This window comes from Canis lupus, chromosome 19, assembly GCF_048164855.1.
Source record: "Canis lupus baileyi chromosome 19, mCanLup2.hap1, whole genome shotgun sequence".
In the NCBI taxonomy this organism is placed as follows: domain Eukaryota; kingdom Metazoa; phylum Chordata; class Mammalia; order Carnivora; family Canidae; genus Canis; species Canis lupus.
This window is the reverse complement of record NC_132856.1, coordinates 24,259,344-24,284,107: the sequence shown is the minus strand read 5'-3', so window position 1 is coordinate 24,284,107 and position 24,764 is coordinate 24,259,344. Positions and strand designations below refer to the sequence as shown.

The 24,764-nt window shown below is 34.6% G+C and overlaps 1 protein-coding gene and 1 long non-coding RNA gene across 2 annotated transcripts in view; one reads left to right on the top strand and one right to left on the bottom strand.

Annotated features, from left to right (window-relative positions):
• Positions 1-133: 133 nt before the first annotated feature.
• LOC140610013 (uncharacterized) lies at positions 134-15,306 on the top strand. The gene is made up of 3 exons (XR_012011798.1): positions 134-1,210; positions 5,545-5,612; positions 9,055-15,306. It is a non-coding gene; the product is annotated as an uncharacterized lncRNA (long non-coding RNA).
• The window catches only part of TMF1 (TATA element modulatory factor 1), a 31,983-nt gene continuing 13,247 nt past the window's right edge, over positions 6,029-24,764 (bottom strand). Inside the window, exons 6-17 of the mRNA XM_072785438.1 lie at positions 22,099-22,241; positions 21,492-21,658; positions 21,050-21,206; positions 17,722-17,814; positions 16,662-16,818; positions 13,206-13,398; positions 12,351-12,420; positions 12,024-12,116; positions 11,030-11,131; positions 10,600-10,749; positions 9,281-9,406; positions 6,029-7,921 (exon numbers count right to left, since the gene is read on the bottom strand). Coding sequence (XP_072641539.1) covers positions 7,778-7,921; positions 9,281-9,406; positions 10,600-10,749; positions 11,030-11,131; positions 12,024-12,116; positions 12,351-12,420; positions 13,206-13,398; positions 16,662-16,818; positions 17,722-17,814; positions 21,050-21,206; positions 21,492-21,658; positions 22,099-22,241 — 1,595 coding nt within the window. The 3' untranslated portion in view covers positions 6,029-7,777. The remainder of the gene's footprint in view (positions 7,922-9,280; positions 9,407-10,599; positions 10,750-11,029; positions 11,132-12,023; positions 12,117-12,350; positions 12,421-13,205; positions 13,399-16,661; positions 16,819-17,721; positions 17,815-21,049; positions 21,207-21,491; positions 21,659-22,098; positions 22,242-24,764) is intronic.

The window sequence follows — 24,764 nt, the reverse complement described above, 5'->3', positions numbered from 1 at the left end:
CGAACCCGCGGCAGCTGCGCTGGGCGCGCACGGCCCGGCGAGGAGGGCGCGGAGGGCGCGGAGGGCGCGGAGGGCGCGGGTCCGCGCTGCCCCGGGCCCTGGGGGCGGGCGGGGGCGCTCAGAGGGCCCGAGGACCCCTGACTCTGGCCCATCCTCATTCGGGCTGCGTGGCGCTGGCGCGGTGGTCACGGTTCGGCCCTCCCTGCCCTTCCAGGGTGGGGCGCGAACTCGGATGGCGGCGTCTTCGGGGGTGGCCCCTCGCTCGCCGTGCAGCGGTGCGCTCGGCCCTCCCCGCGCTCCCCGGGAAACTCGCCAAGCGCGAATGCTGCTCTGCGGAGCTGTAGTTTTTGTTTTTGTTTTTTTTTTTAATTTTTATTTATTTATGATAGTCACACAGAGAGAGAGACAGAGAGAGGCAGAGACACAGGCAGAGGGAGAAGCAGGCTCCATGCACCGGGAGCCCGATGTGGGATTCGATCCCGGGTCTCCAGGATCGCGCCCTGGGCCAAAGGCAGGCGCCAAACCGCTGCGCCACCCAGGGATCCCCTGTAGTTTTTATTGCTGTATTATTTTACGATTATTTAAATTCCCTTATAATGATATTATTTTATTTTTTTAAGATTTATTTATGATAATTTTATCATGACTGAACGCTGGCCTCCCACACTGTCCTTGGCTCTAGGATGCTCTCTACTCTGTGGAGCGTAGCAGCGTCGATCATTACGGGATTAACTTGAACTGGCTAAATTTAGGAAGGTTGATACCAGCATAATAAACTTAAGCTCATACACATAAAGTCACCTACTCTTAATATGATCATAAAGAAGCAACAGTTTGTTTCCAAGGGCTGAAGTGCTTTTTAAATATTTTTTGAGATGCTGTTGTAAGAAGTGTTACAAATGCCATTAGTAATCTGCTAAACAAGGAATGTTATCTGAATTTTTTCTTCAAATAACAACACCGCAAAAAACACATTTGACATGTGCCAGGCATAATTCTAAAGCACTTAAAGTATTAACTCATTTACTCTTTTTTTTTAAGATCTTATTTATTTATTCATGATAGAGAGAGAGAGAGGCAGAGGGAGAAGCAGGCTCCATGCAGGGAGCCCGACACGGGACTCGATCCTGGAACTCCAGGATCACACCCTGGGCCAAAGGCAGACGCTCAACCGCTGAGCCACCCAGGGAGCACCTCACTTACTCTTTAGGTAAAAGACTGTCTCTAAGGGAACTACTGCTCTATTATTTCATACTTTGTCCATCCCATACCAATAAGGGCAGTAATTTTAAAGTGCTTTCTCAGCTTATAGGTCACCATCCTCTTTTTTGTCATGTACAGGAAATATAGCTTTCCTGCTAGTTGGTTCAAGATGAATTGTAGTCATTTAAAATAAATTTTTGTCACTGACTGGTAATATATATTTGTACTCGTATGTATTTTGAATACATGAGAAAAGGTTCTAAAAAGAGGTTAGTCCATTAAATTGCAAGGACAAGCCAATTAAATTGTTGTGATATAAACGTGGTACTATTTTAAATGGCTACTTATTAAGTTGTGGTCATTCAGGCTCGGAGGACACATGATAGAGCTTTAAGAACATCAGCTCGAGTTCTAACATATTGCAGCAGCCATTTGCAACACAGGATTTCCACCCAAGATACCAATGTTAAAATTTAAAACTTTCTTCAAACTGACATTAAAATAAACTAAAATGTCCATTAATAGGAGGCTGATTGAGTAAACTTTGGTATATCCACACAACGAAGAACTATGCAGGTGTAAAAAAAGAACTGAGAAATCTTTATACACTTCAGGGTGTATTGTTGAGTGGGGAAAGGATGTGTAATATGCTATTACTTATGTAGGAAAGGGGATATATATATGTTATTTTACAAATAGATTAATATTTAAAATGATTACCTATGGGGGAAGAAGGGAATATGGATATCGGGGCAAAAAACTTCTCTGGATATACACTATATAGAAGTAGCTTTAGAAACATGTAAATACAGTATAAAACAAAATTTTTAAAAAGTAATCCTTAAAAATTGAAAGTAAAATGAAACAATTTACATGTTATCCAGCTGTGGCATATACTACAACAAAGGACCTATCCCAAGTGATTTTGAAACACAATTAGCACATCTGGTGGATGTACCCTCAGGACTAAAAGAATTTAAAAAATCACAAACTGTTCCCAGGAACCAAACTGTTAGTGGGAATACTGATTGGGATACACCAAATAGGAGTAATGAAGATGCTATCTTTGAAGCTGAATTTTTTGGCATGTGGTGTAGATATAAGCCTAACCTCATAAAAATACTACTTATGAATTTGGAGGTAATATAAATTAACATTTTATCATTAAGAACAGAGCTATCCTCCATCATCCATTGAAAAGACCTACAAAACAACCAACCCTGTAGCAAGAAGCACCTGTTGTACCCAGACTATGATCTGCAAACATTTCCCACTAAAAGGAACGTGAGTTCCATAGAAAAATGGATCATCTTAGATATGTACATCATCTTAGATGATGTACAAGAAGCAGCTAAAAAACCTTACATGAGGAGGCAGGGAGGCAATCAAAGATAATGAGGGCCTTATCAAAAGGACTCAGGAACCAGTCTGAAAAGCCACCTTCTGGCCAAAGATAGGATAATTTAAAGCATCAGTAAAGGGTAACTGTAATAGATTGAAGTACACATATAGTTAAATCTTATATTCAAAGAGGTCTGACCAATCAACCAAACACACAGACCAAAACCTCATTGTTCATGTCTGATGGCAAAAGGGAACCAACTCCTAATGTGAAAACTAGTAAAACAAAACCAAAAAACATGAAAACGGTAAATGCAAACAACTGAAGCATATTTTATCCCATTTTTCCTATATGAATCATGATGCAAGTAACTAAATAGTTGATGAGGTATTTTTTACAAAAATATTCCATACTTAAATTTGATAATGAAGTCTTATGTCTGAAATTTGCTTCAAAATAATGTGGATTGAGATGAAGCACAAGTGAACTATAAATGAAACAAAATGGGCCATGAACTGTTGAACACAGTTAAAGAGTATAGGTTAATGAGAGTATGGGGATTCATAATCTGTTCTCTTTGTACAAGTTTAAAATTTTATATAATCATAATTTTTGCAGTGCATTACAATCTTATTAAATGTGTTTTAAGCTTGCTGCACATATATTGACATTTGGATAGCTCACAGTGTCAGCAAAATGCTGAACAATCAGAATATAGCTTATTGGTTATCTGATATATCCAATTGCTTAAAATATAATTCAACAGTTCTGAAGTTTTAAGCAAATAGATTTTGACAAAAGTTGACCTTACGCTAGTTGATCTATACATTTATGGTTTCACAGGAAAGGAATAAGAGAAGCAGCACTGCAGTTAATGGTTCAGAGCATATTCTCTGGAGCCAAACTGCACAAATTAGAACCTCATCTTTGCCATTTACTTGCCATATGACCTTAAGCAACTAAACCTTCTTCATTTTAAAATGGAGATGAGAATAGTATTGACTTTAAAAAGCTGATTTGAAGGTAAAGTGCAGGTACACAATCTCTTTTCCAAAATCCTTGGGGCCCTATGTGTTCCTGAATTTTTTTGTGTAGAAGAGAGTGTGCAGTTTACAACTTAACACACTCAGTGTGCCCTGGGTCAACACCCCATTATCCCATACAATATTTCTGCAGCAAAATGTATGCACTTCATTCCACTCACCGTGAGATAACCCTCTAAGTAACCCCACGTCAGGAAAGGTTAAGCTTTACCACCAAAGCAAGTTTGACAGCAAACTTACAAAAACACTTAACAGTTTTCAGAGCTTTTTTAGACTTCAGAACAGTGGATAAGGGATTATGATCCTGTTTAAGTGAATTATTTCCACAGTAACAAAGTACTGTGTTTCCTATAATCAGCATAACCACAGATTTTTTAACAATATGTATTTTTAAAAATTAAGATTTTAATTTCAAGAGACAAACGGGCGTGGCATTGTATAAAACTGAAAGGAACACCTCTATGTGTCCATCACTACCTCTAAAAGCAACAAGAGAGTTTGATGTTACACAAACAGCAAGAGCTCTTATTACCTCTTCCTTAGTATTATTTGAAGATTCTAAAATTGAATTTACCTTACTTAGTAGCAGGGCAAAATGGAGAATAAATTCTGGACAGCTCTAAAAGCAAATTCTCTGTACCCATCATTGTGGGTACCAAATTCTCTGTACCAAACCATTTTGTGGTTTTTGTTTTGAGAAGTATTTAGTATTAAGAAGAAAGAAACTATTTCCATTCTATCTTATTAAAGGATCTGGATTTGCTAAAGGTAAAATGGATATGTGTAAAGGCAAAGCTTACAAGTATTTTATTTATTTATTTTTTTAAAATAAGGGTTAAGATTTTATTTATTTATTCATGAGAGACACACACGGCGGGGGAGGGGGGGGAGGCAGAGACACACAGGCAGAGGGAGAAGCAGGCCCCATGCAGGGAGCCTGATGTGGGGCTCCATCCTGGGTCTCCAGGATCACGGCTTCAGCGGCTGGGCTGAAGGTGGCGCTAAACCGCTGAGCCACCTGGGCTGCCCTTACAAGTACTTTTAAGGATCAAAGTTGTAAGAGTTCAATATTACAAGCAATATGAACTCAGAATAACTTATGAATAAAGGACAACTTATCTATTGTTATTATTTGAATACAGAACTGTTGTAAAACTTTTAGAAGAGTATCCTGAACACTGTTTAAGATTTTTAAAAAAGACACAAATCATCCTTACAATAATTTAATTGCGGTAAATTCTCAGGATTGTTTTCCAAAAACTTCATTAGAAAAACTATGCTTAATGCTGACAATATTCTTCATAATAACTCATAGAAAATTTGGACTTATCCTCATTTTAAAATATGAATTCTGAAGTTATACAAGTCCTATTACCTTCATAAAACAATATCACCTTCATTCATTGGTACTGGGCAGTCTAAATTATGGTAACAATGAAATACATTAATACTATTATAAAGATTTTAACCTTTATTCAAATCAGATCCATGCTTATTTACATTACCTTTCATTTAGAATTAAAATATTATATCAATCTGTAGTTGAAATCATACTTTTAGCCCTTTACAAAATATGAGGTTATACTGTAAAACTGAAAATAGGGAGATTAGAATTTTAAAGAAAAATTTTAAAATTATGATATACTAGAAGAAAAAAATATATATATACCAAATAGTAAAACAAGAAAAAATATCTAGACTTCTTCTCTTTTGTCATGTGGCTTTTTTCTAAATACTACAAATTGCATACTTTTAATAAGCATCGAAATAAAATGTTCAATTCAGAAATCAAATGCCAATTGAAGAATCACGAGAAAAAAATTTTCACTTAACTACAAAAACTCATGTTTCCCTAAGTCAGAAATTGTCCATATTTAGAATATCTTAAATCACGATATAGATACGTTCAATACATTCCCATATGCTAAACAGTATACAATTGAAACTTCTCAACAGAGTCAATGGAAAAAAAAAAAGGAGTCGGTAGTCTCAATCAAGCTTCCCAAGAGCTGGAAAAACACCTGGTATGTGCTCAGTTGTCTCTATATTAACAATGCTCACACGTCTAACCTTATATTTTTGAAGTTCTGATTTTTAATATCTATTTTCAAGAGAAATATCTGATTGCAAACTATTCTCTTAACCATTAAATTTTAAACATTGTTTTACTAAAATATGGATAGAGAAGTTTTAATGACCAACAGCAAAATACAGCAACCAGTATGTCACTAGGTATTCCGCCTCTTAGTGGAGTTTTTCAAGATTCTCACTACACCTTCTCAACTTATAAATGTACCAAGAGATCTAAGTGTATAATAAAATCTGTGTGACTATCCATTATTAATTTTTGGATAATGAACATATGGTAATAATATATAGCCAGAGTCCTAAATAACTATTTACCATTTTTAAGTTCAATAAATTGAAAACACTTTTAAAATTTTAAGTTGAACTGATTTTATTAATGTTAATAAGAATTAAGAAAAGAAAATGTCTAACATTATGAAATTGAAAAGTATAGGAGTTTTATTTCCATCTTTTTTCCACAACTGAAGGTTTTATTTTCTAATATTTTAAAATAATAATTTCCTAATTCCTAAACTTCTAGTTTCAAACGCTTGACAATTTTGCAACTTCAGTTTCCTATATTTCCTAATTCTGTACATTTCTTATTGCTATCCGTCTTGTCATTCCTTGTCAGCCCAGTGAATATTTAAAAAAAAAAAATCCCCCCTCAAAAAAGTCCAAGCTGACAAAAAGTTATTACACTGCTTTTTACCACTAAAATATAGAAAATTAATTTTATGAATTTGGTTCACACTGAAAGAATATTTATTAGTGCTACAAATCAGAGATCCAATGACAGAAATACTGCCTGGAATACAAAAAGAACAAAAATGAGGTCACTTGAATTGCCCTGAAAAGCATTCCAAATTCTTCAACATGGCTTGCTTATAGCTATAACCCAAAGTTCTACTGTTTAAAATTCAACTAAAAATTAAATGAGAGTTATTTGCAAGTAAAGGCAACTAAATGACTTTCAGTAATAAAATGTATCAAAATATTTCACAAATCTAAAACTGCGCCTGGTTAACTTTTTTTAAACAAAATAACATTTGGAAGCACTTGGAAGAAAGCATAGCTATTTTTTAAAGCTATTCCACACTATTTTTGAGTGTAAAGTTTTGAGAAAAAATAAAATGATAAATTATACAGAATTGCAAAATGCCAAATTTAAATTAACTCCTATAGTTTCTGTATGTTGTTATGAATATTCTGTAATATCAAACATTGATTTTTTTAATGTGCCAAAAAATAAGGCTTTACAAAATGTGAACAATTAATTTTTAAGAGAAAATCATGTTATTACTTTATCACTTTTGATTCATCTTACAGGGTTAGTAAAACGATACCTCTTTAAAAGCACTTAAATGTCACTGATGTCATCACAAAATCATTTTAAGGAAAATTTTTCCACTATCTGATCGTGCCTATATAATTAACTAAATAGCTACAGCTTTCACCAGAGAGGTACCAAAATTTGTATACTTTATTGTAGAATGTGGGTGAAATAAATTCTCAGACCACAAAAATTTTAAAGTTTAAATCATTCACCCTTTAAGCTTCAGAGAGTGTCAGTGTGATTTCCACTTTAAAAGAAAAAATATTAGTTCAAAATTTAGTAACTGTGGGTTTAATAATTTTTTTTACTAGAACATTTAATGTTCATTTTCATGAAGTAATAATTAGATATGTTGAAATGTGAAAGATTTCAAAGTTTCAATATGTTAATATCACTCTTTAAATGTCCTTAATATATACAAACACATATAAATTACAGATACAATTAATTATATATTTACAACGCAACATATGAACACCATCTCCTTCCCTACCATACTGATATGAGGAAAAGTAATCTCTGTGCTGTTCAAGACCAAAAAAAAAAGAAAAAAACAAAAAAAAGATGCTTTAAAAAATAAATCTTTAAAGAATAGTTTCAAAAATAAAGTTCAAATATTGCACAAAATAATTTAACTGCAAATATTACTATATACTATAAAACAATTTTTTTCAGTTTTTGAACTCTACAGTAAATTCCACTAATTCTATAAAAGAATTTATTGGGAGTCTACACTTAGATATTAAATGTTTACATTCAGTTTGATGGGAATGTAGTTTTCAGAAGTTAACTGAGTCTTTGTCTTAAAAGTTCATCTATTTGAGTCTTATACATATTTTTTACATCTTCAAGATCTAATCGAAGTTCTTCTGCCTCTTCTGCTTTCTCTCCATACATCTGCAGAATAGTGTTGTATCTTTGATCCAAATCCTACAAAAAAATATGTTCATAATTTTTAAAATAACTCTACAAAACACCTTTAATATATATTTATATTACAAATGAGTCACCAGTAAACATATTACAATCTAAAGAAAAGTACCTAGTCATCTCTTCTGAAAATTAAACTGCTATTCCGATCCGCTGGAATAAATAGCAAGTCGAGGAATTAAAAAAACAGAACAAAAACAAAAAACCCAAGCCAGATGGCTACCAATTTTATCATATCTCTCCACTACTCTACAATTCTCCCCATCTAAAGCTTAATCTGTCTTTTCTCCCATTAATTTAAACACATGTGATCAAATTTTACTCTCTTCGGTTCATCACGCTTTAAGTATTATCTGTCATTTAGCCCACCAAAAAAAGATAAAAGAAAATATATTTTCATATATGGCTTAACAGTGACTCCTAATACCAAATACGTAAATTGTGATGATACATAATAATGTCAATGAACAAAATACTCATAAGATTATGTAAAAGAGTAGTATTATAAATGAGCCCTGGTCAAATAAAACCTAATTATTTTCCTTTATTTTTATTTTTTATTTTTAAAGATTTTATTTATTAATTCATGAGAGACACACAGAGAGAGAGGCAGAGACATAGGCAGAGGGAGAAGCAAGCTTCATTCAAGGAGCCTGATGGGACTTGATCCTGGGACTCCAAGATCACAACCTGAGCCAAAGGTGGATGCTTTAACCACTCACCTAGGTGTCCCTCTTTTTTTTTTTTTAAAGATTTTATCCATTCATTCATGAAAGACACACAGAGAGAAAGGCAGAGACACAGGCAGAGGGAGAAGCAGGCTCCAGGCAAGGAGCCGGATGTGGGACTCGACCCTGAGACCGCGGGATCACGCCCTGAGCCAGGGGCAGGTGCTCAACCGCTGAGCCACCCAGGCATCCCTAATTATTTTCCTATATTGGGACTGCACATGATTATGAAAAATACTTCATGTAATGTGACAAGTAAGAAGATTCTTAAAACTTCCTAACTGAACTATTTAATACCATTTTCAAAGAAATCATTAAAACTTACGTATTTTATGTAAAATAACAATATCAAATCTAATGTAACTGGATAAAAATATCTTGGATTCATTCTTTTTTTTTTTTAAGGATTTATTCATTTTACAGAAAGAAGCAGAGCGTGTACGTGCAAGCAAGCAGGGAGAGAGAGAAAATCCTGAAAAAGATGCCCTGCAGGGTGCATAGCCCAATGTGGGGCTCAATCCTGTACCCTGAGATTATGACCTGAGCCAAAATCAAGTGTCAGACACCTAACCAACTGAGCCACCTAGGGAATCCCTTGGACTCATCCTTAAATGAAGAGAAGAGTACTTACTCTTAGCTGAGTTCGAAGTTTGGGTATCTCCTTCACTTTCTCTTCAAGTTCATCATTTTGATTTGTTAATTTAACTAGCTCTTCAGCCATTATTGCACGTGTTTTTTCTAGGTTGCCAATTTCTAGCTGAGAAACATTATAGGGAAGTAATTTAAATAAAAATATATCTTGGTTATTAATACTTATACTAATATAAATATATTCAATGTTATTTTTGATAAAATAGTATGTCAACATATAGCCATGAGCTAACTCTTTAAGGAAATGGTGGCAAAAACAAGGGTTTCTGCTCTCCTCAGAGGTTACCAGGGCTTACTATGAAAGAAAAAGAACTAAAGAAAATCTAATCATCTGTTTGAAGTACGGAGCCCTATATTTTTCTCTAGAGAAACAGCATATATTTCAGTCATTCTAAATTAGTACATAAACTCAGAAAAATAAAACTATCCTTTAATGCAGCCCCAGCTGTGCAGGTCACATTGACAGAATCTATCATCACTACCAATGAAGTTTAATCTGGACCCTCAAGCACAGCACACTGGGCTACACAAACATAACTCATATGAAGTTTATTCTGATCTTGTTTATTTTCCAATTCAAAGACTTGGTCTTTAATAGAGTAGTATTTCCAACCAACTATAATAATATAATGAGAATAAAAGGAAAGATTTACACTTCTGTTTCAATTTCAACAATGAAAATAGGTAAAGTGTTTTAACATCTCTCACATTAAGTTTTTAAAAAGTAAAGTAAGATGGGAGGGTGCCGCCTCCCTATTCAAGATGGTTTCTTTCATATACAGGATATTCTAGTTCTAATCTCTCTCCCTCCTTCCTCACAAGGGGGAGTGACCTAAGTGGTAACTCTTGAGAAAAATAAAATGACTGTGTTCAGATCAGCAAACTCTTTCTTTTTTAATGTTTGGGAAAGGTGCCTGCCAGGAGTTCTCTGCTCTTAGATGCTTACAAGTCTTAGATGGCAGCCTATAACACATGGGGAGGCCTACTCCAGCTCTGCATTTGCCATGACAGGGTGGGTAAGTCGCGCTAATTCTGACAGTCAGAGCCCGTGAGCAGGCTCATTTGGCTCTCATCTGGCTAATTTCTCAAACTAGTCTTATCAAAAAAACCACATATATCATTATATATGTATATATATATCACATACATCATTAATATATGTGATACATTTTAAACTTCACATGCCACTATTACACTTTATTTTTCAATTTGCTCAGAATTGAGGTGGAGATGAAGGGTGCTACTTATTAGGCCCCAAAATTTCATTTACTTCTGTTGCACATTTAATTTTTCCAATACCTGTAAATGAGTAATTTCTCCTTCCCTTAGCTTTAGCTGAGACTGTAGATTTTCAATAATGCTGGATCCTGCTCCCATTCTCACAGCATCGTAAAGATTTCCATTTGTTGATACAGACATTGGTCCAAATGAGTGATCATGAGGTTCATCCTATATTAAACCATATACAGTTATACAGTTATAAGCTGAGTTCCACAATAAGGTTCAAACAAATGGTTCTGCTAATTCTTGCTTTAAAATGTCTGTAACTTTCTCAAAGGCACGAAATCATCTCTTATTTCTTCAGTGCAATTAGCACTCCTTCATGAATATTCAGATCAATTGCCTATCGAATGGCAAGGTGATAGATGATAGACAAAATGCTACCTGCTTATTTCCTTTATTATCATTCAGTTTAACAACTAGGTACATATAAGAAATAAAATATCACCTGAGACAGAAAAGATGTTTGTAGCCCTGCCATATCAACTCCACTTATTGAACTCGAACGAGACATGGTAGGAGTGCTAGAAACAGAAAATGGCTTCCGTTCCTTAAGGAGTAAAACAAAAACAAAAACAAAAACAACATTCAGGTCACATTAAAGACTAAAATGGTAAATAAAAAGCAAGAAACTTTTCTAGGATAAATGACAACAAAGATTCATTCTCATTTCCTCATATAAAATGTTACAGATAGAATTTCTGAAGTCTTATTAAAGGCACAAGAGTCATTTAAAATTGTAGACAGATGTGGTCAAATCATCTCAGGACTCATTTATATTACAACAATTTATTTTTAATGGAATGAAAATGTTTTTGTTCTAACAAATACTGAATTAATGTCTACATATTATTATATATTAATTAACCTATTACCAATTAAACCTAATTCTTCAGAATAAGATTACTAATAAGTTTTACAAACCATCAAGTTTCTGGCTTATCCATTTTATTTTTAATATATATTTTTAAAATTCCAAACAAATTCAAAAGGTAATTTCCATGTACATACAGGCAGTTTTAACAAATGATGCTACCAAGTATAATCCAATCCTTCACATACAGGAAACTAACTCACTTTAGAAAAATTACCTTCCTTAACCAGAAATAAAGTGAACATACCAGTTTTATCCCCAAGGTGCCTAGAGGCCAAATGAAGTGCATTAGTTTCAGTGAAACTAATTTCACAAAATTCATTAAAAAATGGCCGCAACAGATTCTAGAATTCAAGCCTTAGAATCACAGATCTCTTTGGATAAACTCAAATTACTTTGGACCCACTCTGACAGGATACTGATTACAATACTATAATTCATCACTCTATTGATTTTAAGCAGAAAAAATGGTATTTATAAGGTATACCTAGAATTATGTAACAATGGTTAATCAGAACAGCTATGAACTGGTTACACCAAAAACAAAACAAAACCCCAAATTCAGTACCTTTTCTTTTATTGCTTCTTGGGTGAAAACTGCTTTCTTCCTTTCCTGTTCAACTTTCAATTTCTCCATTTCTAACTGACTATTCAGTAGTGTCTAGTGGAGAGAGGTACAGTTAGATAATTTCTGTGATACTAAATCATCCTTCTAAGTCCATTCCAAAGTCAGGAACATAAAGTATATATTCCTATTTCTTTTACCACTAAAGACCAAGTTCAGAAAGAAGTCACAGTGCTCACTCCACCCTGGCATCTCATTAGGTGGCTACCATCCCCAACTGTTCTCTAGTGGAAGCCCGAAGAGGAGAGGTGAGCAAACACTGTTAAATACCTTTTCTTTCTTTGTCTCTTCAAGTGTTCTTACATATTCATCTTTCAGGTTTTCTAATTCGACCTGGTACCTATTAAGCCAGAAAGAATTAAACAAAACAAAGATGATAGTACACACTATTGAAAACTCACCACTTTATTAACTCTTTAATAGTCATTTCAACTATCAGCTTGATTTTCCAAATATACTTTCTAGATGACAGGGGTTTTACACTCAGAAGCCAAGCTACTACTTTTGTGTATTATATTATATTGCTGCTCTGAGCTAGGATTTCATTTAAAAAGAGATTTTCTAAAAAGAATTTTGAATACCACCATTCTCTAATAGGTTCAGATTCTGCAAAAGCTTGTTAGAGAGTTCTATGAAAATATTTGCAGAAGTTCAGGTATCATTTTTACTTGACCATTTTTTTTTTTTTTAACTAAAATTTCTAAGGAAGAACTCAGGGAGTAAAACCACACTAATCACAGCCTTAATACACTTTCAGATAGATGAACTTCATAGCCTGCAGTTCCAAAGAACCCAGACATTTATTTAGAAAGACTGGAACACTGCTAAGACCATTGTAAAATATAAAAAATAACTCCAATGAGTGGTCTCCAAACTATTTTATAGTTACAGATTCCTTTAAAAAAAACCTGATTAAAGTAATGAATCTTTTCCCTGGAAAATGCAAATACATACAGAACATGCCACACAATTTCACGAGCCTGTCTCAAGTTCAATGAATCCCAAACCATTCTGCTATACTATTCTATTACTAATGACTCTGAGTTTAAACACTACAACTTCTTTTTTTAAGTGCTTTAAGATGTCACAAAACCACCAAGAATAACACTCAAGAAACATGCTCACCTATTATTTTCATCCTCAAGTTTTCTTAGCTTATTTTTCTCTGATTCTAACTGGGCCTGAAATCTACTGTTTTCCTGTCTTAAGAGAGAATTCTGTGACTCCATGGAGGACATTTGAATTTTGTTGGCAAGGAGTTCTTCTGTAGCTGCACGTTCTCTTTCAACTGCTGCTGCTAACAAAGTCTGGGATTCACCTGATTGTAGGATAAAAAAGAAAAATCAAATATACTTAGGCCCAAAAGGCCAAAATATCAAATAAATTTTTACTTCAAACAGTTAATAATTCAAATAGCCTCACTGAAATCTGTAAGAACTTATTGACTGAGGCAGAACTGCTTATATAGACAAAAGAACAAATCTTAACTTATAACTGCTTTATTATTTTTTTCCTAAAATATTTTAATTTGAAAGTGGAGGCACATATTGAAAGTGGAGCAACTGGATATCTAAATGCAAAAACAAAAAAGAAAAAAACCTAAAAACCCATCAAACTAAACTTACATTATATGAAAATTAATTCAAAATGGATCAAAAATTTAAGTGCAAAAAAACCCTTAAAACTTTTAGAAAAAAGTTTTCTAAAACTTTCACTCTTTGCCTGTCCCTAGATATCTCATTAGGTGACTACTATCCCCAACCATTCTCTAGTGGAAGTCCGAAGAGGCGAGGTGAGCAAACACTGTCCCTAGACAGGCAAAGAGTACTTAGGTTTGACACCACCAGCAGAACCATAAAAAGAAAAACTGATAAACTGGACTTCAAAATTTTAAACTTTTGCTTTTGTGAACAGGATAAAAAGACAAGCTACAGACTTGGGAGGAAAAAAATGCAAACCACATTACTTGGTGTCTAGAATATATAAAGAAGTCTCAAAACTTACCAGTGAAAATAGAATCCAATTAGAAAATGGACAAAAGACATGAAAAGGTGTGGTGCCTGGGTGGTTCAGCTGGTTAAGTGTCTGCCTTCGGCTCAGGTCATGATCCCCGGGTCCTGGGATCCAGCCCTGCTTGGGCTTCCCTGCTCAGTGGGGAGCCTGCTGCTCCCTCTCCCTCGGCCCCTCCTCCCTGCTCATGCTCTCTCTCTCTCTTAAATAAATAAATAAAATCTTAAAAAAAAAAAACAGACATGGAAAGGTAATTTCACTGAAGAGGATATACAAATGGAAAATAAGCACATGAAATGATATGCGTCATTAGGGAAATTCAAATGAAAATCACAGTAAGATATCACTAAATGATATCTGGATGACTAGAAGAAAAAATAGGGACAACACAAAATTCTGACAAGGATGTGGAGAAATTAGATTACTGTCATACATATAGCCACTTTGGAAAAACAGTTTGGTGTTTTCCTAAAAAACTAAACATACAACTACCCAGACAACCCAGCAACTGCACACTTAAGGCATTTAGCCAGAGAAATAAAAACATGTCTACACTAAAACATGTACAAGAATGTTCACAGCTTTATCTGTACAGGAAAAGATCTAGAATGAGCCCAGATATCATTCATCAGGTAGATGGTTAAAGAAAATGTGGTATGCTCATAACACAGAAACACTCTGCAATGAAAGGACTAAATCACTGATATACACAGTAATTTAGATGAACCTCCAGGGAATTATGTTGTGAAGGAAAAAAGCCAATCCCAAATTGTCACATAGTATATAATTCTATTTATATAACATTTTGAAATTCCATAATTTTAGATAAGGGACAGATTGTGATTGCCAAGATTTGGGACACAAAAGGAGGGCCACTAGAATGGTAAAATGAGGTTCTAAAAGGACAACTTATCGGAACTGTTCAAAATCTTGAATGTAGAGATGGGTACATGAACCTACACATATAATAAAACCATGCCCAACGTAATACAGAGACACACACATATATAAATGAGTATCAGTAGAACTGAAGAAATCTGAATAAAATTAGTACATTATATCACTGTCAATATCCTGTTGTGATATTATACTATAATTTTGCAGTGTTAACATTTGGGGATATTAGATAAAGCATGCAAGGGACCACCTGTATTATTTTTTAAAACTGCATGTGAATCTATAATTATCTCAATAAAAAATTTCAGTTAAGAAAAGATTAGAGTCTGATATTTAATCACTAATTCTATTTTTTCTCTACCAAAGTAGACCTAACATTATCTCTATTTTTCACTTTATATTGTTACATGCTGTATTTGTGCTCCTATTAAAAGCAATATTTGGTATGTGTGTCCCATGGCTTTGCCTATATTCCAGCACAATACCACATATCACTGAGGGGATGTAGAGCCCAGTTTAAAAACAACAACAACAACAACAACAACAACAAAAAAAAAAAAAAAAAAAAAAAAAAAAAAAAACAGCTTCTGGTTTTCATTACTGCTAAAAGAAAAAACCAGCTTCTGGTTTTCATTTATTGCTAAAAGAAAATTCATTTCAGGTGTCATTTTCAGATGTCTCATGTTCATAGCAAATGGGTCTCAGTAACAAATGATAGACCCAAAACATATATCTATAAATTAAACAATACATGACATTTCATCTAGTTTAGTGATTTTTTTAAGTAGATGAATGTTTTCTAGACATAATCTCACATGGAAGTAAAAAAAAAAAAAAAGATCGAAAAGGAGGCACTACTTTCATTAAAGCAGCCTAAAGGGCTATATCAAGCACCTTAATTATACAGCTGCCCTCTCACCATGACAGCTAGTCCTAAGACATCTAAGGGATCCACCGAATATTGTTTGAAAACCACTCATTCTAGTTTACTCCTCATGATTTACAGGGATACCCTTTCAGGCCTGCTTTTATCACTGTACCATGGCGTCTCTCAAACTACAGTTAGTTTTAGCCATAGAAAGGGCACATGAAATTTTCATCAGTCAGCTTCTGGGATACACACACACACACACACACACACACACACACAATTTATCTGTACTTGCATAAACATCTTAGAATAATTATTTTCTTAACAGCAGCACAGAAGGGCAACCTGGGACATTTCTATACAAAAGACTCTCAAGACTCCACAGAATCTGTCTAGTAAAGTCTGACTGGGATCCTCCTGAGACCTATCTCTGCTCGTGGAATTCTACCAAGGACCAGAACCATATCTGATCTCTACCTCCTACATTATTACAGACAAGCTAGAAAGAGGTCAGATGTAGCAACAGACAAGGAAAAAAATGAGAACAGCTGTCTGTAAAAATGATAAGATGACATGGAAGTATTTGGATAATATTTGACACACTGTGTAAGGGAAAACAAGTGGTCTGAAAAAGTCAATTAGAATATTAGAAAATAAAAGCAAGAAAGGAGAAGACGTAAAACTCTACAAGTTAGACATAAAGTGTAACTATCAGATCAAATGAATTTCAATTTCATACCATTCTACTTTTATAAATAAAAGGAAAGGGCTTCTACATTGAACATAAGAACTAAAGCAGTTACCAAGCCTATCAGAAAGATTCTTCTCTAACTTCTCCCACGATGACGTTTGGGACCCTAGAGTTGCTTGCAAGTTTTCTATCTGTCGAAGCAATGGTCTCGTCGTTGATGAAACACTTTGACTCAGCTCTTGGTTTCGATTTTCTGCTTCCTGGAGTCTCTAAATCATGAAATTCTTAAATCATTACCACTAATAACAATGAAAACTCTAAAAACACTAGCAAATAAACTTTATGAAAGAATTCTGGAAAATATTATTTTCCCAAGATAAAATTGTTTTGTAGTTACATTCTTTTCTAATTATTCAATCTGTAAGTTAGAGCTAGGATGCATAACAGTATCTAAGGGAGTGCTTCTTTTCTAACAAAAAGAAGTTTGATTATCTTCAGGTAAAAAAGACCATCATCCAAACCTCCCAGCAGTTGCCTCATCATCCATATATTTCTAAGTATTTAAAAAAACAGAAAGATCAACTGGAGTTGTACTTTGTCTCCTTTTCCCGTGCATGTTCACTGACTGAAAATTAACAGAATAGTGGAAAAACTGGCACCGAGGGCACTGAGGTGGCTCAGTTGGTTAAGCATCTGCCTTTGGTTCAGGTTATGATCTCAGGGTCCTGGGATTAAGTTCCACATCAGGCTCCCTGCTAAGCGGGGAGTCTGCTTCTCTCTCCCCCTCTGCCACTCCCTCTGCTTATGCCGTCTCTCATTGTCTCTCTCTCAAATAAATAAATAAAATCTTAAAAAAAAAAAAAAACTGACACTGATTATCTGCCCCACAGTAATGAAAGACTGATAAACTAGCTATAACAAATGAAAAAACAATACTAACACAAAATAAATCTATCAGTATAAAATTATTTTCTATAAAACAAAATTAGGGCTTTTTGTGTTTATTTTTTAGGGTGTCCACTCCTGTTTTATTCATATAAGCCACAAAAATACAGCAAATGATAAAGTATGGTAGTAATCTCAATTCCATGAACATTATCCCCACTGAATCCTTTCTTTTATTTCTAGGAAAACACATCTTGGATTTGTGTTTAGGAAAACTGTGACAGTACCTGCTGGAGTTCACTAATCTCATGGCGTAAATAATCCTCTTTTCTGGCAGCCGCCTGTTCTGCACGTTGCAGTGCCAACCTAAGGTCTCCAACCTATATGAGGAGAACCAATACAATCACAAACAGTATCAAAACACTAATTATAGTTTCCTAACTACATACTGTGTTGTCAACACAATAGGTTTATGTATATTTACACTATCCAATGAGCTTTTACATGATTATCACACATACCATTTACCAAGTAATTCTAAACTGAACGTCTGTATACTTAATATATACTTAGAAAAGCATTGTTAGACCAAAAAAAAAAAAAGGCATAATAGGCACAGCCACTGCCATACAATATAGGAGAGACAATGCATCTATTAATGTTTGCAATGTAAGGCAGAATGAAATAGCTATAAAAGCTAACTGCTATACTCATACACAGCTGCAAATGTAAACTACAACAGTCTTTTTGTAGAACATTATGGCAACATGTTAAAGCAATCATAGAACTCTCACCTTTCACCTGGTTATCCTAGTCTCAAGAATTTACTTAACAGAAGCAGATCTAAACATAGAAAGATACTCCCTACACTATTAGCTGGACTAGCAAAACCAGACAAAACAGGAAATATTCTAAATATCCATTAGTAGTAATCTATTTTGTGAATTTTGAAAGAACATGAATATTCTCATTAAAAATTATGATGAGGGGACCCCGGGGTGGCTCGGTGGTTTAGCGCCTGCCTTTGGCCCAGGGCGTGATCCTGGAGACCCAAGATCAAGTCCCACATCGGGCTCCTGGCGTGGAGCCTGCTTCTCCCCTCTGCCTGTGCCTCTGCTTGTCTGTCTTTCCTAAATGAATTTTTTAAAAAATCTTTAAAAATTATGATTAATGTGGGGACGCCTGGCAGTCAGTTGAGCATCTGACTCCTGATTTCAGCTCTGGGTCGTGATCTCAGGCTCTTGAGATCAGCCCCCTGTTGAGAGTCTGCTTCTCTCCCGCTCCCTGTCTCTGCCCCTCCCCTCACTTGTGCGTGCACACTCTCTCATAAAATAAATAAATCTTTTTAAAAAATTATGGTGAATGTAAGGAATATGGAAAAATTTATAATTTAATCTTAAACAAAAAACTATTATATATATGTATATATATATATATGATACCAATGATAAAAAAATACATATCAGAGATAAGGACAAGAAATTAATAACCAAAATTGACATTACTTATAGAGGTGATTTTTCTCTTTAAAGATTTTATTTGAGGGCAGCCCTGGTGGCTCAGCAGTTTAGCGCCACCTTCAGCCCAGGGCGGGATCCTGGAGACCGGGATGGAGTCCCATGTCAGGCTCCTGGCATGGAGCCTGCTTCTCCCTCTGCCTATGTCTCAGCCTCTCTCTCTCTATGTCTCTCATGCATAAATAAATAAAATCTTTAAAAAATAATAAAATAATGATTTTATTTGAGAGAGAGGACACACATAAGGAGGTTCCACATATGTGTGGAGGTAAGTGTATAGATTTACATTTTCTAGTATTTACAAATAAAAACACTGAAAAAAATAACCCAAACACTAGTAAAATGGTTACTTATAGGCAAAGAAAGAGGATAGGGAGGAGTTAAGTTGGAAGCAAATGTCTTAATATATTTATATAGCTTTCACTTTGGAATCATGTAAAAATGTTTTACATACTTGCATAAAATTAAATCAAAACTGCTTTGGGGTCAATGAGGGAAGAATAGTCTTTTCAACAAATGGTACTGGGACAGCTGGATATCCATGTGCAAAAAACCTAAATGTGAGAGTTAAGACTATAAAATTCTTCAAAGGAAACAAGTGAAAACCTGCATGACCTTGGGTTAAGCAATGGAGTCTTCAATATGACACTCAAAGTAGAGGCAACAAAAGAAAAAAATAGGTAAGTCAGACTTCAAAATTGTTAAAGGTCTACATCAAAGGACATTAAGAAAATGAAAGACAACCTATAAAATGGGAAAGAATATTTGCAAATACTACATCTGATAAGGATCTAATGTGCAGAATACATAAAGAATTCTAACAACTCACCAATTTTTAAAAATCCCAATTTAAAAATGGGCAAAGGAATAAATTTCTCCAAAGAAGTTGCAGTAAGATATAAATGGCCAGGGGAGCCTGGGTGGCTCAATCCATTAGGTGTCTGATTCTTGATTTCAGCTATCTTAGAGTTGTGGGACTGAACCTCACATTGGGCTCCTCATTCATCAGGGAGTCTGTTGGAGATTCTTTCTCCCCTTCTCGTTCTGCCCCTCCCCCTCCTCAAATAAATAAATCTTTAAAAAAACAAAATAAAACAAAGATACATATGGCCAGTAAGCACATAAGAAGATGGTTAACATCGTTAGTCATTAAGAAAATGTAAACAAGCACATCACAATCAGGTACCATTTCACACCCACTAAAAGGGCTATAATGAAAAAAAAAAGAAGACAATAACAAACAAATACTGGCAGATGTAGACCATCATATATTGCATAAATTGCATATATTCCATAAAATGGTGCAATTGCTATGGGAAAGTCTGGCAGATCCTCAAAAAGTTATATATAGGGTTATTATACTGACCTGAAGGTATATGTCTAGAAGAATTTAAAATAAATGTTCATACAAAAACTTGTAAATGAATGTTTATAGCAGTATTAACCATAATAACCAAAAAGTGAAACTAATCCAAATATCTAACAACTGATGATTTTATAAGAAAAAGCCTGGGGATGCATGAGTGGCTCAGCAGCTGAGCATCTGCCTTCAGCTCAGGGCATGATCCCAGGATCTGGGAGCTCCTTGTGGGGAGCCTGCTTCTCCCTCTGCCTATGTCTCTGCCCCTCTCTCTCTGTCTCTCATGAATAAATAAATAAAATCTTTAAAAATTAAAAAAAATTAGAAAAAAGAAAAAGCCTGACAAATTTCAGTTTTCCTCCTCTATCTGAACTACATGGACTCCCACAGATGTTAAGAATAAACTCAGGAGTTATATGGATTCTCCTAAAATTATAAGGAATGTTTAATATTTATCTGCATATGTTCGGTAACGCAGTCTTTGCTTTTCATAATATTCTTAAGTCTGAAAGTCACAAAAAATAAGAAATACAGTACAATATAAGCATTACTTTAACAGTTTAAAAAACACATAATTAAGATTGGCACAGTCCAGTACTCCTAGAAAAGCATCCAGTAAGATTAGAAATGTAACACAAGTAACACTTTATATTTTGATTCAAACTAACTAATGTATTCTTTAATTTGCAAAAGCACAACTCTTTTAAAGACTAATGTAACTCATAATCTGTTGCTTACTTGAATTGCTAATGTTTCTTGCTGCTGACGGGCTTCTTCTTGGGCCTTCTCTAGTGCTGCAGAAAGTTCTTCTTTAGCTTTCATTTCACGACTTAGAGCAGCTTCCTGTGCTTCACTATCCTTTGCAGCATTGGCTTTGTGGAGATCAGTAAGTTCTCTTAAAAAATTAGATAATTTCTATTTAAAATAGTTCATTACATTGCCAAATTAGTGAAGTTTACATGTAGATTTCCATAAGACTCATGCAATGAGGGAGAGTTTACCACATAATAAATACCAACTACAATAAGGACTCTTTTGTACTTGCTTTGACCAATTACATGTTCATATATAGCCAAGTTTATAAATATTGTTAGTGATTAGATAACAGAAAAAGTATTTCTTCAACATCCCATTCTGATAATTAATTTTAAATGGGTTGCATATCTGTTCATTTTCTTACTTGTATGCACTATCCAGAGCAGCCTGAATACTTCGGTTCTTTTCTTCAAGTTCATCCATGTCTACCTGAAGTCGGCCAAGATCCTTCTCTTGGCGTTCTACCACAGAATTTAGTTTTTTAATGTTTTCTCTATGCTGTTTCTCAACTTCTTCTTTGCCATCAAGAACCTATATTGTAAAAACAGACAAAAGTATTTTTCAATAAGTAATACTATAGTAAAGGTGTCTGGGTGACTCAGTAGGTTAAGCATCTGCCTTTGGTTCAGGTCATGATCCCGGGGTCCTGGGATCCAGCCCCACATGGGGCTCCCTGCTCAGTGGGGCATCTGCTTCTCCCTCTCTTGCTCCCCCTGCTTGTGTTCTCTCTGTCAGATAAATAAATAAAACCTTAAATAACAATACCATAGTAAATATTTGTATTCCAGGAATCTTAAGTGTTACAATAATGAAGAAAAACTTTAACACTCATTTATTAAATTGTTTGACAAATTCTTCCCACATGGTACACCTCAATAAATTATTCTAAATGTTTTACAAACTACAGCCAATTGTTCATATAGGAAGTAATAACGATTGATACATATATTTAGAGAATGGTTAACATTCACCTGTTTTAAATGTTGCAACTCTTCTTCTAGGTCTTTAACTCTTTTGTTCAGCTTTGCAATAATATTTTCATTTTCTTTGTCTTTAGCTCTTAATTTCTTAATAATGTTAGAATTATGCAGCTGCTGTTTTGAAAGTTTTTCTCCTGGCAATGGCAAAAAATAAATAAATTCAAACAATGATTCCTTAAGAATCAGGATAGAATGTTTGATCTAACCAGTGACATAAAAATAATAGACTATTTTTAAAATCACACTATTGTAACCATGAATGCTAAATTGATTTGGGTAAGAAGTATCAATGAATGCTAAAATTACTAGATGAAGGATGGTAGGTAACAGGATACTTACACCTTAAAAAATCATTCCTACATATCACTTATGAATTATAAAGAGAAAAATGTGGTTTTACAAGGAGAAATCTGGCTGTCACTGCCTTAACTAAACATTCAGTATTGGCATCACCAATTGTGGCATATTAGGTATCTATTGATGTAATGAAGTGGTAGGTACACAGTGTCGCCAATGATAATTCTTACTAGAAATTTTATCTGAATCTAATCAAGAAGAAGGAGAATACGTAGGACAGGCCTGGACTCTAAGAAGTCTTCAATGTGACTAAAAGAGAGCTCTCCTAGATTGGTGGAAGACTAAAAGGACATAATGGTCAAATGCAATATAAGTTTTGACTAGATCTTGGGACAAGACAAATGACTAAGTATAAAAGTGATTTTTAGAGACAATGGAGATAAATGATGAAATATATGCCAGAGTACACTTCTGAATTAATACTGATTTTCTCAGGTATGATTATGATGCTGTGCTGGCAAAGCAAAATGTACTTGCTATTGGGAGATGGAGATTCATGAATTTAGGAGTGGACTGCAGATTCACTGCAGTATCTGTCAAAATCACAATGGCATATTTCACAAAAATTTCTTTAAAAATCCTAAAATTCATGTGGAACCACAGAAGACTTCAAACAGCCAAAGCAATCCTGAGCAAGAACACAACTGAAAATATCACATTTTGTAATTCCAAAACATGTTACAAAGCTACAGTAATCAAAACAGTATGGTACTGGCATAAAAACACGGACCAGAGGAACAGAACAGAGAGCCTAGAAAATCCACACAGAATTTAGAAATAAATTTACAACGAACTGATCTTCAACAAAGATGCCAAGAACACACAATGGGGAAAGGACAGTATGATCAATAAACAGTACTGGGAAAACTGGATAATCATAGGCAGAATGAAACTGGACCCTATGACACACCAAACACGAAAGTCAACTCAAAATAAAGACTTAACATACCTGAAACTAAAATTACTAGAAGAAAACACAGGGGGAAAAACCTTCTGACACTGGTCTTGGCAATGATTTTTTGGGTATAATTCCAAAAGCATAAGCCACAAAAGCAAACACAGACAACTGGGATTGCATCACAGTAAAATGTACTGCACAGCAAAGGAAGTGATAAACAGACTGAAGAGACAATCTGCAGAATGGAGGAAAATATTTGCAAGCCTTACATCTGATATGGTGTTAATATCCAAAATATACAAAGAACTCATAAAACTCAATAGCAAAAAACAAATAAGCCAATTAAGAAATAAGCAAAAGACATGAATAGACTTTTCTCAAAAGGTGACATATGAATGGCCAACAAGTATATGAAAAGGTGCTCAACATCACTAATCATCACAGAACAGCAAGCCAAAACACCTCACACCTGTAAGGATATCTTTTATCAACACAACAAATGATAAGAATTAGCAAGGATGTGGAGAAAAAGGAACATTAGTATACTACTGGCAAGAATATAAATTGGTACAGACACTATGGAAAACAGCATGGAGACTGCTCAAAAAGTTAAAAATAGAGATACTATATGATGCAACAACTCTACTTCTAGGCATATATCCAAAGGAATTAAAATCAGTATCTCAGAGATATGTGCATTCTGCAGCATTATTCACAACAGCCAAGTTATGGAAATAACCTATCCATCAATGGATAAATGCCTAAAAAAAATGTTGTGTGCAGAGAAATACAAAGAATTATAAGATAATACTATGAAGATTATATGCTGACAAACTGGACAACCTAGCAAAAAAATGGATAAATTCCTAGAAACATAAAATTTCCCCGAATTGAATGAGAAAATAACAAGAAAATTTGAATAGGCCAGTTGCTAGTAACAATATTGAATTGGTAATCAAAAGACTCCTCCCTCAAAAGACCAGGACCAGATGGCTTCAGAGCTGAATTCTACCATTTAATAAAGAATTAATACCTATTCTTCTCAAACTGTTTCAAATAATAGAATGGAAAAAGAAATTTTTCAAATTTATTGTATGAGGCCAGCATTATCCTGATAAGAAAGCCAAAGACACACAAAACAAAACAAAACAATAGGTCAATATCCCTGGTGAACAAAGAAGTAAAAATCCCCAACAAAATATTAGCAAACTGAATTCAACAATATGTTAAAAGGATCATACCATATGATTTCACTTATATGTGGGATTTAAAACGCAAAACAAAAAAACAAAAACAAGCAAACAAAAAACCCCTCAAAAACAGAAAAAAAAAAAAAATGGTGGTTGCCAAAGGGGAAGTGGGAGTGGGGGACTGAAATAGGTGAAGTGGATTAAGAGGTACG